Below are 15,042 nucleotides of genomic sequence, written 5' to 3'. Positions count from 1 at the left end.
TACAACTGACCAAACAACCCAGGCCCAAATATATGTAAATAAATAGTAGTCCATAATTGGCGAAACATATATTGGGATCTTTTGGACCGTCGATCCCTGACAAGTTACACCATCATTCCCTCTCAATTCTCATTATTATCTCGGTGAGAGCTCCCAATCACATCGCTTATTGCAAACGCTACCTGCACAGCCGGTGGTTTCTGCTGAATCGGGAGAAAAAAACTCACCCAATTCGGTGCCACCTCCTTTAGGGTTTCTTCTGCTCATTTTACAACATGGTAACTTTTCTAATTCCGATTCCCCCTTATTTCTCGGGAAATTAACGCTAAGTTTCTCTGTTCCCGATTCTTGAATTCAATTATTTTCCAATTGAAGTAGTTTGGAACTTCAAGTTGAACGTTCCAACGCATTTTCGCGTTTTCGAGCTTTGAACCTAGAGAGCGAATTAGTTTTTCGTTTTTCTTTTTTTCTTTTTTTCTGCTAAGCTGATTATCGCCATGATCTGCATCATGTAACTGTTTTAATAGTGAAAACCTTGACAACGAATTTAAACCCTCTGTATCTTTCAATTTGATTATATGAACTCCCAAATCGGCTTGCGGGTTTAACTATTTTGATCAAGTGGTTCCTTCTTTACGTCCGAAGCGTTTTGCGAAAATGTGAGTGATGAATTTGTTGCTGTTAATTATATTAAACTACCATTCATTCCTAGTGCGATGTAGTCTTGCATTTGAGCATTTTATTCCCTGTTTTAATTTTATGCTATGATGTTTTCACAGTTAAATTACCTTCTTTCAAATGAAAAAAATACGGCCAATTCTATATTTAACTGATAATTTTAATAATTTAAGGCTGATCCTGAGTTGGAAGCAATCAGACAGAGAAGAATGCAGGAGCTTATGGCTAGGCATGGCGTGGTTAGCTCTGTTTGCCTTACACTTAATCTTTGTTACTTTACAACCAAGTCAAGAGTTTGCTTCTTATTATGTTGATATTCCTGAGTTTTTTTATTATTATTATTTAAACAAAAATAGCAGGGCAATCAGCAGAACTCAGAACAGCAGAAGGCTCAGGATGATGCAAAGAGGTTTGTTTCTGGATATAGATATCTTATACACTATTGCATAAATTATAGTAATCAGTTATACTTATGATGCTCCCTTTATAGTCATTTTTGTTGGAGCAATAAACAATATTGATCTGAATTGGAAAAAAAAAAATCATTTAGGGAGGCTGAGGAGCGAAGACAAATGATGCTTAGCCAGATATTGTCAGCCGAAGCACGAGAAAGACGTAAGTTCATAATATAATCTTGGCTGGTTTTTCTTGTGGACAATTTGCCGTACTAATTGTTAATTGACTTTTTTTTATCCCTCAATCATCATTGTGCTTGTGGTTTTCTGCTGGAGTTAGAAGTTAGTCTGATATTATTAATTTATTTTGCTGTATGACACTGCTGAGAGAAGATAAAAGTGAAAATGTTATCAATTGCAATTGCATAATTTAATATTTCAATTCTTCCTTCAATAAATGCATTAATGAATATAGATCTTATGTTTGGCCACAGTTTTTTGCATTTATATGTGTATGCTTAAACTTTCATATGTTGTATTTGCATTAGTCTTATACTTTTTACCAACACAAACTATATACGTGGAGTTAGGTGTACTATCATAAAACATACATTAAGCTCCAGAATATATAAGATATTTGTTAGGACCAAATGTTTTTTCTAGAATATATACCAAAAGGAACCGTAATAAAATATTTTAGTAAATATTGGAATGCCTATGCAGATGTGCTCCGTCCATAACATTTTGATTTAAAATTTTTGAATTTGTAGATGTAAATATCATCTTTGCCAATGTGTCTTGGGATTATCCGATGAAATTTTTTAGCCAAGCACTTGGCTACATTTAATTGGATTTCTTGCATTCTTTTATATTTCTGCTATCATTATTTGCAGTTGCTCGAATTGCTTTGGTGAAACCTGAGAAAGCAAGAGGGGTTGAAGATGTCATACTGAGAGCCGCTCAAATGGGTCAGATAGCTGAAAAGGTACAACACTGGATCTTGTCTCTTACTACTACCTTTCATTCTTAGCATATTCTGATGTTGGTCACATTTATAATAATCTCTATTAACTTTTAATGTATTGTCATTTGGGTAGCAAAGTTCCGGTTGTACTAGTTATTTGTTCAATTTATACTTGCACACTATGTCTTAATGTGAGAAATGGTATATTACTATATTGTGCCTTTTCATATTTATAATAGGTTGTGTTCTCATATTTCGTTTAACTCGCATCTAATTGAGTGAACATATCAGTGCTGTAGTTTGTGTTAATCACTAACTTGGCTTAAAATCATAGAATTTATATTATTGAATTTTGATGGTAGGATGTTGCACCTGCAAGTTTGTAGACCATGACTGTTTGGTTGAGAGTAGTTAGTCACTGTTTCTTTATTCTGTATGCAAGGAAGTTGGTTTCTCATGATTGCTTGTATTGTATGAACCGATTGTGTAGTTTTAGGGTGGGTTCTTTGTTCCCTTACAATGCTGTGTGATGGTGTGAGTTCCATTTGTGAAAATATGGTTATGATATGTAGTATTCTGGTTATAAATTGTTTTCCCATTTTATGCCCCCTCCCCCTCTCTTCTTCCTGTCCTCCCTCTACACTCACTATATACATAATGAAGGTTAGAAGTGGAAAATTGAAGTTTTCCAGATGAACTATTAGTGTATCTAACATACCTCATCTACTCAATTGCATGTTTAGGTTTCTGAAGAAAAACTCATAACACTGCTGGAGCAGATAAACAACCAAACAACAAGGCAGACCAAAGTTACAGTAAGTTGTATGATATTGTTTATGTTGTTCAATTCTCCACAAGTCCATGTATTTACGATGTCATTTATGTTACTAATTTTTCAGATACAGAGGCGTCGAAGTGTTCTCGAGGACGACGATTAATCGCAGTTTGCTGATTAGCTTTCACTGTCTCATTTAAACGGTCTGCATTTCATGCTTGTTATATATTTTACCAAAAAATTATAATGGGTTTGTGAAGTATGTCTGTTTCTATCTAAAATTTTGGTTCTCTTGCCAGCTTCCTAATTAAGCTATATACTCGGAAAATTAACTTTCTGGCATACTCTTTAAAACAATTTCTAGCTTGTGGATGGCATCTCAAAAATTTCAAATATGAAATGTACTCTAAAATAGAAATTTTCATCCCAGAAGCTTCGAATGTAACGACTACAAGATGCGGTTGCTGGCTGCGGCCTTGGTCTATTGGCATGTGTTATTAGTTATTACAAGTGATTACATGATATATTTTCAGTGAAGTTGATTATTTGAGAAGTGGAGTTGGATTAGTAACCTGAACAAATATAAAGAAGTGGGAAGACAGTTCTTTCTTTATTTTGAAAAAAAAAAAAAAATAGGGACACTTGTTCTATTATAATCGCAAATGTTAGCCTTGGTGATGAGTGTTTTTTTTTTGTTCTTTTTCCTTTCCGTGGGAACTCAAAAGTCAAAACGTTGAAAGACGCATTTCTTTGCAGGTATTTTAGTTGTTGAACTTGCCAGTAATTTGTTTGACGGGTATAAATGAGCCTTGAAGTCAACGCTGAAAAACAATAAACGTGCTGTGTTGAATGTTTAATTTCATTATGGTAGCACGACATCATGGTATAGATCATTCTTATTCCTTGCTAATAATGAAGGAAAAAGGTGCATGCTATGATCAAACGTCAAAGTGAATACTATAATATTTAGGTTTTTGTCTTATTAAGCGGAGTTAGTTACCAACTATTATTTTTGCCTATATTCATTTAAAGATTAATTTTAGTTTTTGAAATCTTTTAACTAAAAATGTTAGCTTTTCCCAAAGAAAACTCCCAACTTTGCAAACGTTCAAAGATTACTGATTTCTATGGAGTGAACTTCTATTGGAAATTCTTTTAGCTAGATTTGAATGTATTCGATTTGCTTTCAATCTTGATTGTTCAAAATCTACAGATTAGTCCTGTTACTAAAATTGTTCTTTAAAAGGATGATGAAGTAAATCACTCATGTAAACATCTAATTAAAGTTATTCGAAAAGGCAATTTGATATGCAAATAAATTTAAATTCGTTTTTGTTGAGCGTGTTATATGACAATATTAAGTGAATAGGATTTGACTTGGTAAAGTATTTTAGAGAAATCTCATTCTATGTTTGGGTGAATAAAAATATTATGTATGTGTGTTTTTTGTTTTGAAAACACCTACGATAATATGTTTTTTAAAGTCAGTTTGTATTTTCAAAGTTTAAAAATTTAATAAAATTTTATAGATTAATAGATATTTATTTTTTATTATATTTATGTCTATTAAAATTATTTTAAATATTAAAAGTAATTTTATCAAACACAACTTTTATAATTTGTATTTATTAAAAATCATTTATTTTGATTTATCAAATATAGTTATTACAATTCAAAAAAATCAAAACTGAAATCATTCTATTATATGCTCTGTCTTTTGGATATTACGAAACATTCTAGTAATTAAGTGATATATTTCGGTTAGCTCCCATGCCTACCTGCGCTACTTGATTCCAAATAATTAACATATCTAAAAGTTAAACCTATGATCAGCTGGGTATTACATAGTATGTGACTATGTTCGTTTTGCGTGTTAAATTAATAGATAACCCTCAAATATTACGTGGATAAATATGCTAGGCAATAAGATGAGGATCCATCATTTTCTATGGTTTTGTCTTATTCGATGTACATCATTTTCTCCCAAATTATGCAGCCACTCTCGGCCACTAGTGTTTGCAACGCTCACATTATTTAGTTTGAAATGATCAACCATCACAAGCAACATGCGGTAATGCAACATGGCCTTGTTATTACTTTGCAGCTACCTTATGACCTTATCTAATAAAATACATAGCCAAATTTCTTCATATGTTGCTGTCAAAACATAAAGTATGCAACAAAATTTTTCCCTCTATTTTCATAGTCTATACAACTGTAGTTACACTTTTTAATTTAGATATAGAAGAGAGAATGATGTAAGACACAGTTATGAAGTACATGAGGTGCTTTATACAGTTATAGTGTCAGAAGTTAAAATCAGATCGTTCGATTTGTAAAAGATATAAAAATTGGACTGTCCGATTTTTTATACACAGATTGGACCTCTCGATTTGTGTTTAAAAAATTAAAAAAGTTTGGGATACATAAATTGAACTCCAAATTTTTTAAACACAAATCGGAATCATCGAAATGTACTTCACACAATTTTAAAAAACACTTAAAATTACAATATTAAGTATATCACACATCTCACCTTCATATCTAAATTTTTTAGTCCAATATATCATGCCATATCTATTTCAAAAAAATTTTTACTTTTAGGTTTTATGTTTTGTGAATAATTATCGATTTAAAAAGGTGTTTAATAAATAGTTCGATGAAAAAAAATTCATTGATAATAATAATAATAATAATAATAATAATAATAATGATAATAATAATAATAATAATACATATTGATCATAACAAGTTGTTAATAATACAAATTATATTCGAAATGCTTAGGAACAAGTGTTTTCAATTCTAATGAAGTTTTTAAAAAGTTATTAATTTTTTAATAGCAAAAATATAGAAATTTTATAAAAATAAATACAATTAGTTTTAAATTCAATTATTCAATCGTCTCTATAATTTCATCAACTTTTATTAAATTTTTATAACTGAATGTTATATTAATTGTTGAACCAAATCTGCCAAAAAGAAGTCACCAAAAAAAAAAATTCTGCCAAAAAGTTACGAATGTGAAGTCTTATCCAGATTTTGCCACTCACATGAAACTGATTTAGTGTTGAAAATTGAAGCATCCCCCACGCTCCTCAAGTAGCGCGTGAGAATCACAACCTTCCCCTGAATCCTGAAGAATAGAGGCAACAAAAATAATTGTTAGCATTACAACCCCACCTTACGTCAACACCGTCCGGATTCCTGTACCTGTGTACTCAAATTCATGCCTTTCTCTCTCTCTCAATCTCAATCCCGATCTCTGTTCATAATTTCCATTGCCTTTTTGTTCCCTTTGCGCATGTCTCGTTCCAATTCGCAAACTGTAACCACAAAGCTCAAAATTTTCCTCTGTTTTTCCATCCTGCCCTGCATTCACACGATTAGACCGACCCGTTTCTTGAAAAAACTATAATCATCCAAAGTTACAATCTTTTCGTTGTGTTGACGTGGTTTCTTGAAGAATCAAATGGAAAAGGAGCCTTTGCTCCCATACTTTAGCCCAAGAAAGAGGCAATCACCATTATCAAACCAGCTTTGTCCATTGCCGGAACATGATGAGGTTCTTCTTCCTGCTTCCCCTGCTTGGATCAAAGACCGACTCATCTTTGGGCCTTCGCCTCTTGGTTCTTCCCCTAGCGATTCTTCACCTTTGATTGAGGCCTTGGCACTTTCACAACCACAACAACCTTCTTCTCCTTGTCCTTCCTCTTCTTCACAGGACTTTGCATCAGCACTTCTTGAATCACCACAGTTTAACCAACAACAGCAACAATCTTCTTGGCTTATTGATCCCAATTATCCATGGCGCAAGTCCAATCTTCACCGCTCCAAAACTGCACCGGCTATGGCCGTGATCAGTGATTTCAACAATTGTAGTGCCCCCCAAAAGCCGCAAATTAGTAGCCAGTCAATTATTCATCAGGCTTTTCTCCTTCTTGTTCTTTATTTGGCATTAGGGGTAGTCATTTATTGGTTCAATCGTCATAGTTTTACAGTTTCTGAGACTCATCCCATAGTGGATGCATTGTATTTCTGTATAGTTACAATGTGCACAATTGGATATGGAGACATCACACCAAATAGTACCATAACCAAGCTTTTCGCGATATTCTTTGTGTTGATTGGTTTTGGTTTTATAGACATATTGCTCAGTGGGATGGTTAGCTATGTACTGGATTTGCAGGAGAATCATTTGTTGAGGACAGTGAAGAGTAGGGGCGAAAAGGATGCAAGGTCTTATATAATCGATGTGAAGAAAGGGAGGATGAGGATTAGGATGAAGGTGGCATTGGCAGGACTAGTTGTTGTGTTTTGTATTGGAGTTGGTGTGGCAGTTTTGCATTTTGTGGAGAAGCTCAGCTGGCTGGATTCCTTTTATCTTTCTGTTATGTCAGTTACAACTGTTGGCTATGGCGATCACTCATTCAGTACTATGCATGGTCGCATCTTCGCCGCCATTTGGTTGCTTGTGTCTACACTTGCGGTCGCACGAGCATTCCTATATTTGGCCGAAGCAAGAGTAGATAAGCGGCACAGGAGGATGGCAAAGTGGATTCTTGGTCAGGATATGACTGTTGCTGAGTTTCTTGCTGCAGATATGGACAACAATGGTTTTGTGAGGTATGCATCACTACATGTCCATATCATAGACTAGTTTTTTGGTGTTGGTAATAATTTTGTGCAGTAGATATTGTTCAAGATTTATGTTATTTTTTGTCATATGCAGGCCATTTTAGTTTGAATATATGAATTTAGTAACTGCATAAATGCATAGATATAATAATTAAAAGTACAGCATCTGTTTCAGCAGATATAAAATCTGATATGAAAGCAGAAGAAAAAGTTAGAATATTTCAGTATGAAATAACACAGCATGATGAAAATGTGGGTGTTCATACTTCATAGACTGATTAGAAACTTCCATTGTTGCATATGTTGTAACTTCTTAGCTAGCAACAGAGATTGAGAAATCTAATATACATGTTCATTCTGATTATGTTTATCTGGACAACCTTATCATTAGAAGTGTTCACTTATGGAGACAATTAACTAAGCCTGTAGTTTGCATGATTTATTTGCTTAGCTTGTAAATATAATCTTGTTTTGAATTTTTTTTTCTTCTTTCTTATAGCTTCGGTTATATGCTGATTGAACTAATGAAAACAAAACAGATAGTTTTAGTTGGTTACAAAATGTTGAATGATACATTCCAGTGCAAAAGTGTGTAAGGCAATCTTGCTATCAAAGCAACATGTGCAATGATTCATGATTTAACTGTAGTTGCAATTTGTGTAAAAAACTAAAAACTAAAAAGTACTTAAGGGTACATAAATCACTATTACTTTTTTGTATGGCTCATGGTTCTTGGATTAGAGCACAATGGAAAAAGGTTTGGAGAGAAAGTTTCTTTTTGGCCTCAAAACGACCGTGCTCCATAACTTCTTTATTTGATTGCTCTTGTGCTTATTGTGCTGCTATAATTTTATCGATTTTCGAAATTTGAACTGCAATCTTTGTCTTCCACCCTTGATAGCTATTTCCTCAAATTCCTTGACTTAAATGTTGCTTTAGTCTCCAAACATGTCACTATCCACTTATGAACCAACTCCATATTGAACTTAAAATTATTGCATCTTTGAATCTCTGTTTTCCCTTCTTGGCAATAGAAGGTGACTAGGTGCTACCATATGGTGTTAGATCTTTAAACTTGCAATAACCTCCTTAATATATGTGGTTAACATACTAATATAGATTTTTGTGCTTATTCAAATCTCTGGATAACTTTTCATTACATGTTCACTTCAGTTAGTGATATACTAACTATAATAAGAATGTCTCTTCATTTTGGCTTTTCTTGAACACTGTAGGTGGCAGTTAATTATCATTTTTTTCATTTGATTGAGTTTTCAGATATGTTGTATGAATGAGTTCCTGCATTGAAATAATTATGATGCTTTAGTGAAGTATTAATAAGAGAACATTTTGGACAGATGGTTGTAATATCAGAAATGATTATATGTTTTTTTAATTAAATCATCATATTTAAAATCTAAAAGAACCTGATCACATGTTTTTCTTCCATTCGCTGCTCATCATATATGGATTCTTTTCTGATAATAGTTCAGATACACGTACAGTTTTTAAATATTTGTCTTGTGCATAATGATTCTTCCATTCTCTCTGGTCATTGAGAACATGTCATGATTTATTATTGCAGATTATGGGCAAACTTATTCTAATGTTCTATGAGTTTGGGTTGATCTATTTGCATCTCCAAATGTTCAATTAATGTATTCTTTACTTTTCTTTAGGGTCTTAATCACAATATTTCCGTTCCTTCTTTCGTGTGGTTTGAACTTTGAATTATGTTCTTTATTTCTTTTATGTGACTTTAAAAAGTGTTTTTTGTTTCCATCTCCTGTACCAACAGATTGTTTTCATTTTGTTTCTTGTTTCTAAAATATCAAAAATAATTAATGTGATATTTCTGCTTTAGTAATTTATATTAACATTTAAGACAACAAAAGAGTTTCTTGTGTTCATTCATTTGGCTGAATTTCGTGACTTGCACACATACATTTTTTAAAAAAAAAATATATTGAACTTTTGTCCTGCAGTAAATCTGAATATGTTATATACAAGCTCAAGGAGATGGGAAAAGTATCAGAGAAGGACATTATGCAGATCAGTGAGAAGTTCGATAGACTGGATACCGGGAACTGTGGAAAAATAACACTTGCTGATCTCATGGATGCTCGAAATTGACAAGAGCTTTTACGGAAAGTTAAAAGATTTAAGGGAAACTCTCTTTCTACAATGTTGCCCATCAGAGAAGGCCTTCTCGGATACTCAAGCATGCTTCGAACTTTCTTGATTCGGAGATTCAGAGGGATACTAGATTCTCAAGTTTCATATTGGTGATTTTCCCTCCACCCATTTGAGGAGGCACCTGGAACATGAATATGATGTTCTTTTTGCCTGAATTTTGCGGATTAATTAATGAAACGGTAAGAAATGACCTTACCATAACTTCGTTACTACCACGTTTACATTATATAGATATAGATATAGAGACATATAGGTATAGGTTATGAGATATATGGTAATGAAGGAGGCAAATTTTGGAGTTGGGTAAACCATTATTTTTGTACATATACTTTACCAAGATGAATGCAATTGATTCTTTAGCATTTTCTCTGGCTTTGATTGTCTTAGTAAGTTTCATATATGGTGACTCTCTCTTCTGTTGTGTTTGCCAAGATTATTGCATTTGGGTAGATAAGGTTGTTAGAGAAAATGCTTTATAGTTCTTTATAGTTTCATAATCCACTTCTGAATTGAGTGATGATGATTGCACTCAAATTCATTTATCTATTTCAGTTATTAAGATTACACTTTGTCCTTGTACATGTTTCTGAATTGTTCTCTACCTGTACATTAGTGACACTTCAATAAGCCTAAGATTTTTATTTGAGGAAAACCATGCTAGATTCAAGAACCAAAACTAGATGCTGTTTTAGTATTTAGTGAAATATATACATCTGGTATGCTCGTTATATTTCTTTTAATGTATAGAAAGAAGCTTTTTAATTCTCTGAAAAACCAATAATTTTGGACTAGTGATTCATTATGAAAATTCAGATATTGTATCTAAATATTTTTTTAATCATGAATATGTATGGTATATGATGAGAACATGACAGATAAAGCTACACATCAATCATGGTGTAGTCCTGCTCCACCATTTCATGTGCATAGGCTACTTGGCGTTTGAATTGACATGGTTTGGGGAATTTAAATACTTCTATTTTATTTTAAATAATAGGAGAGGGACAAAGGGTAGACAGTAATCAATTCAATTGATAGTGAACTATAAAGAAGAGTGTGCACCCTAATAAACCTAATACTTAACTAACAACATTATCCTTTCTCTAAGTGAGATTACCTACCATCCAATTTTTCTGAATTTAACTAATCATATTGGTTGTATTAACAATTTTTAATCATACAGGATCCTATGAAGAGAACACAAGAAATTTCCTTAATATTATCCCTCTTATTTTTTTTTTTTTTTAGATATTGCCTTCTTCAATTGTCACTGGCCTTTTTCTTCTATTTCTGGTCCACCCAAGTCCACCTAAACTTTACATATTGTTGGATATTGCAACATAAAAAATTGGGCTGACAATTGGTTTGCATGATGCATTATTGGGCTGACATGGAAAGACAATTAGAGGTATAAAATTATTAGGCCTAGGCTCAAGATAGACCTATTTTATATTCACCCAAGCTAGGTTTATATTCATTTATGGGGGGGCCCTTAGACTCCAAAGCTAGCTGGGTCAGTAAGTCTAAGTAGATTCAAATGCTGGGCTATAACTCGTGTTTGCTGACATGTTTTATAATTTTATTATCCCTCCATCATCACACACTAAGTAATAATACTTACATAATTTTATATTGAGTAAACTATCAAAATAATGTCCAAAAGTTCGTATTACTGACCAAAAAAGAAAAAACTGCAAAATATATTAACAATAAATAAATCTTTAAAAGATTTAAAATATGAAAAAAATAAATATTAAATATGTATTTTAAAATATATTATCGAGATCAAATTTTGATGTAAATTTTTATAAATGTTATTAAAAAAATATCTTTTTATCCTTAAAATTTTGTAATTTTATCTCAAGTGAATTTTTTAAAATTTTTTTATTGGGAATGACCACATTTTTGAGAAACAAAAAGAAAAATTTAGAGATCAAATCTTACTTTAAATTTTTTTGTGTACCTTCTAAATATTTATTCAAGTGTTGCTATAAAAATTGGCTAATTTTTTTAGTTATGGAGACCCAAAATATATTATGCCCAATTATAAAGAAGTGGCGTAATTTTTATGGATATAAAATTTTTTTTTTTAAAATTAAAATTCGCAAATCGGAGACTCAGATTTGTTTGGGATATAAAACTTAGGATCCGATTTGTGGTCAAGAAAAAAATGGAGCCTCATATTTGTGAGCAAAAATAAATTTGTTTTCGTTGTAAAGCAAATCGAAAGGTCTTATTTGCATATTTAAAAAAAATTTAACATTAAAACACAAATTTAACCCCGACACTTATCTAAGCGAACGAGTAAGTTGACTAGTGAAACAACTTAAATTGGTTAATAATGTCTAACTTTTGAATGTCCAAATTAATCTTGTAGCTACTACCATATAGCGTTCTGTAATGTAAACAATTTAAACCACCCATTATTCAAAAAAACAAAAAGACTACCTACTAACTTTGCATCTCACTGCAAATTCTACAATAATAAAACCTAATAATTGATTTTAATTACCCTTTTTACTATTAAATGATTCAGTAGTATAACAGATTATAAAATATGTAAAAATTAAGAAAAATATATTAATTCTTTTAACCATATTGCAGAAAGTAAATGAGAGATGAAACATTAAAATTGTGTCTTATTCTTTATATAAAATCAAACTACTATAATGATCACTTATCTAATAATTCATTAGTAAAAATGTCAATTCTCCCCTATACAAGCAATCCACCCTGAACATAAATACACCAACCTTTTTATCAATCTCCCCCCCCAAAAAAAAAAAATCAACTTTGTGACTTTTGACTTGTTCAACCCTTGTGTTGAGTACAACTTGACGGTCCTTAAACAAGTTGTTATATTATTAAACTACAATAAGAACCTATATGAATGCATTCAATTTGTAATTTCTATAGCATTTGATGGAAAGAAGATAATTTAAGGCACCAAACAAAAAGAAGATGACAAAAACAGATATAGCATCTGTCCAAAGCTGCCCTTATTTATTTGAGGCTTCTTGTCTCCATGCATTCCTTTGACTCAAAGTTACAATTTAAAATTAATGGACACTACACAACAAAGGTAAAAACCTGCACCATTCTTAATATAGCCGAATTCTCCATGTAAACTGTTTGACAAATTTTATCTCTCTTTGGCAATTGAAAATAAATAAATAAATGAAAAGAGTTGAGATAAAGCATAGTCAGAGATTATATAAAGCACATGTGAATCAATATATAACTGTTTGTTTTATATAAAGTGTACTATAGTTGGAATTAGGTAAGCATTGTCGTGAACCATTTGGATTCTCTAATAATATCACTATATATGCTTTATTTATTTTTATTCTTTCCTTTTTAAACTTTAATTTTTTTTTCTTTACCATTTTTGTGCTTCCTTATTTACCTTTTTTTTTACTTTAGATAGGAAGAATGATTATTTTCAGCCTTCATATTGGAATATAAGATATATAACAAACAAAATACTAATAATGATTACACTCTGTGATGCATGGAATTTTAAGTAGTCAAAAGACATTTTGGAAATTCAATTCTGTAGTAGTTTTGAGAATATAGTTTATTTTGTGTGTTTATTTCTCTGTGCAATGATGCCAAGCCAACACTTTTTTTAAGTTATTAGCCAGAGTAAAAGGAATTCAACGAATTTCATCATTGTTAAATGGAAAGTTCTATATAATTGTTTGGATGTGTGACTAGGTAAGAGATTGTAAAAATTCAAAAGCTACTTTTGGGTTTTGGAATAAGCAAACCAATCTCAATTTCCATGTATGTGTGTGACTGAGTTCTACACATATAGAACTAAAAAATAAATAAAAATTATTCAAAAGAGACCAGGTAAATAATATGATGAGGTAGAAAAAAGTTTAATCATTCCATTAATTCTTATAATTTTACTAAATTTTTAATTATATTTTTATATTTTTTTAATTAAATTCTTATACTATGTTATATTTTATAATTAAGTCCCTATCATGATAAAAATATTAGAATTAACGAAATATTTCATTAAATGAAACAGAGTATTCAATCAAGTACGTATATTAGACATATTTATTTTGTTTAACGAAATTAATCTAATATTTATGTTATAGTAAAACTTAATTATAAAATCTAATATATTACAGAAAATTCAATTAACAAAAAAAATTAACTAAAAATTTAGTAAAATTATAAAAGCAGAGAGAATAATTAAATTGTAAAAAAATAGCAGAATTTGACTAAGCCAAATTATCCTTAATAATTACTCTACCGAACAATTATTTTAGTGAAAAGGCTATTTCTTTCACTATGTTGTTGTTAGTAAGTGATTGAGTTGGTGTGTGACATAGTAGGATCAAGTCACGTTTTAAATTATATTTAATATAAAGTGGAAATAAAGAAAGGTAGAAAGTGTTAGTAGTTAGAACAGTCAAATAAATCCTTGACCTCCTAAAGAATCAAATCAAAGGGAACCTTTCACACACGTTACACATACATACATGATCGTCAAAATTCAAACATTGCGTGGAGACGGAACCTTGGGAAGTTGTGCTGCTATACTATTAATATATTACAACTTTAATCAATAATAATTAATCATGTAATAATAAATATGTACTCTAAAAGATTAGATGAAAAAATTGAAAAAACTATATAGACCATGTTCGTTGGAACATTCTAAGTGGCGTGGATGTATGATTGCTGAAATGTTGACTTTTGCCTTCAAGTCAATATGAAATAATTAATTGAAGGCGGAAAAAGTGTTTAGTGATGTGGATTGATTTGTTAAATTAAAAAATAAAAAACTTATGCTGCAAGAGAAGGCAACACTACTAATAGCTTAGCTAGCTAGTTGGACTTGTATCCGTAAAGAACTATGTTGCAACTGCAAGTGGAATAATTATTATATGGCCACAAAACTTGTTACTTAAGTTCAAATTAATGCATTATTAGTAGTTTAGTACTTTATATTATGTGCTTGAAGAAAAGGGTTTTCCTCCGGATAAGAGTTGCTTTATCATAAAAAACTCCAAGTTCCTAATTAAATAGACACATAAAAATCTCACTATTAAGATGCATGTATAAGATAACTTGATTAAATTCATGAACAAACACATAGGTACTATTATTTGATTTACAGATTTACAGTGATATTTATATATGATAATTCATAAATTATTACAAATGTTTCCTTATTTTAAGGTTAATTCTCTCCTAAAAGGAGGATTCTATTAATAATTGTCCGTCTTTATCCAAATAACTTGGATTTTTAAGCATGATTTTCACGTAATGTAAATCATGAAGTAATTGAACACGAGGTAGACATCAGAGTAGTCCCTGAAGTTGTCCTCGAGGATCAACGTAATCCTTGAAGTTAAAAATTTGTCTGGATCGTC

General features: G+C 31.3%; 2 protein-coding genes across 7 annotated transcripts; both read left to right on the top strand.

Moving 5' to 3' along the window:
• The first annotated feature begins 8 nt into the window (after positions 1 to 8).
• Positions 9 to 3,818, top strand: LOC112792350 (uncharacterized). Of its 6 annotated transcripts, none has more exons than XM_072213279.1 (8): positions 9 to 278; positions 852 to 917; positions 1,035 to 1,087; positions 1,229 to 1,293; positions 1,967 to 2,058; positions 2,781 to 2,852; positions 2,937 to 3,015; positions 3,569 to 3,818. In XM_072213279.1, exons 1-7 carry the CDS (start codon positions 276 to 278, stop codon positions 2,973 to 2,975), a joined length of 390 nt encoding a protein of 129 aa, XP_072069380.1. In that variant the 5' UTR covers positions 9 to 275; the 3' UTR covers positions 2,976 to 3,015; positions 3,569 to 3,818. The 6 variants fall into 6 exon arrangements, with proteins under 6 accessions (XP_072069380.1, XP_072069383.1, XP_072069382.1 ...); XM_072213282.1 differs by having other exon boundaries at positions 23 to 278; positions 1,038 to 1,087; XM_072213281.1 differs by lacking the exon at positions 3,569 to 3,818 and adding an exon at positions 3,243 to 3,349 and having other exon boundaries at positions 23 to 278; positions 1,038 to 1,087.
• Positions 3,819 to 5,873: 2,055 nt separating this feature from the next.
• LOC112792347 (two-pore potassium channel 3) lies at positions 5,874 to 10,008 on the top strand. The gene is made up of 2 exons (XM_025835538.3): positions 5,874 to 7,438; positions 9,436 to 10,008. The coding sequence occupies exons 1-2, from the start codon at positions 6,285 to 6,287 to the stop codon at positions 9,581 to 9,583; spliced, it is 1,302 nt and encodes a 433-aa protein (XP_025691323.1). The 5' UTR covers positions 5,874 to 6,284; the 3' UTR covers positions 9,584 to 10,008.
• Positions 10,009 to 15,042: the final 5,034 nt, after the last annotated feature.

Source organism: Arachis hypogaea, chromosome 13 (assembly GCF_003086295.3).
Source record: "Arachis hypogaea cultivar Tifrunner chromosome 13, arahy.Tifrunner.gnm2.J5K5, whole genome shotgun sequence".
NCBI classification, from domain to species: Eukaryota; Viridiplantae; Streptophyta; class Magnoliopsida; order Fabales; family Fabaceae; genus Arachis; species Arachis hypogaea.
Note: the sequence above shows the minus strand (reverse complement) of the source record. Positions and strands in the feature narration are given on the sequence as shown.

Coding starts and splice junctions, on each gene's coding strand:
- LOC112792350 (XM_072213279.1), top strand. Junction 1,088..1,228: donor GCTCAGGATGATGCAAAGAG/GTTTGTTTCTGG, acceptor AAAATCATTTAG/GGAGGCTGAGGAGCGAAGAC. Junction 2,853..2,936: donor CAAGGCAGACCAAAGTTACA/GTAAGTTGTATG, acceptor CTAATTTTTCAG/ATACAGAGGCGTCGAAGTGT.
- LOC112792347 (XM_025835538.3), top strand. CDS start 6,285: ATGGAAAAGGAGCCTTTGCTCCCATACTTTAGCCCAAGAAAGAGGCAA. Junction 7,439..9,435: donor GACAACAATGGTTTTGTGAG/GTATGCATCACT, acceptor TTTGTCCTGCAG/TAAATCTGAATATGTTATAT.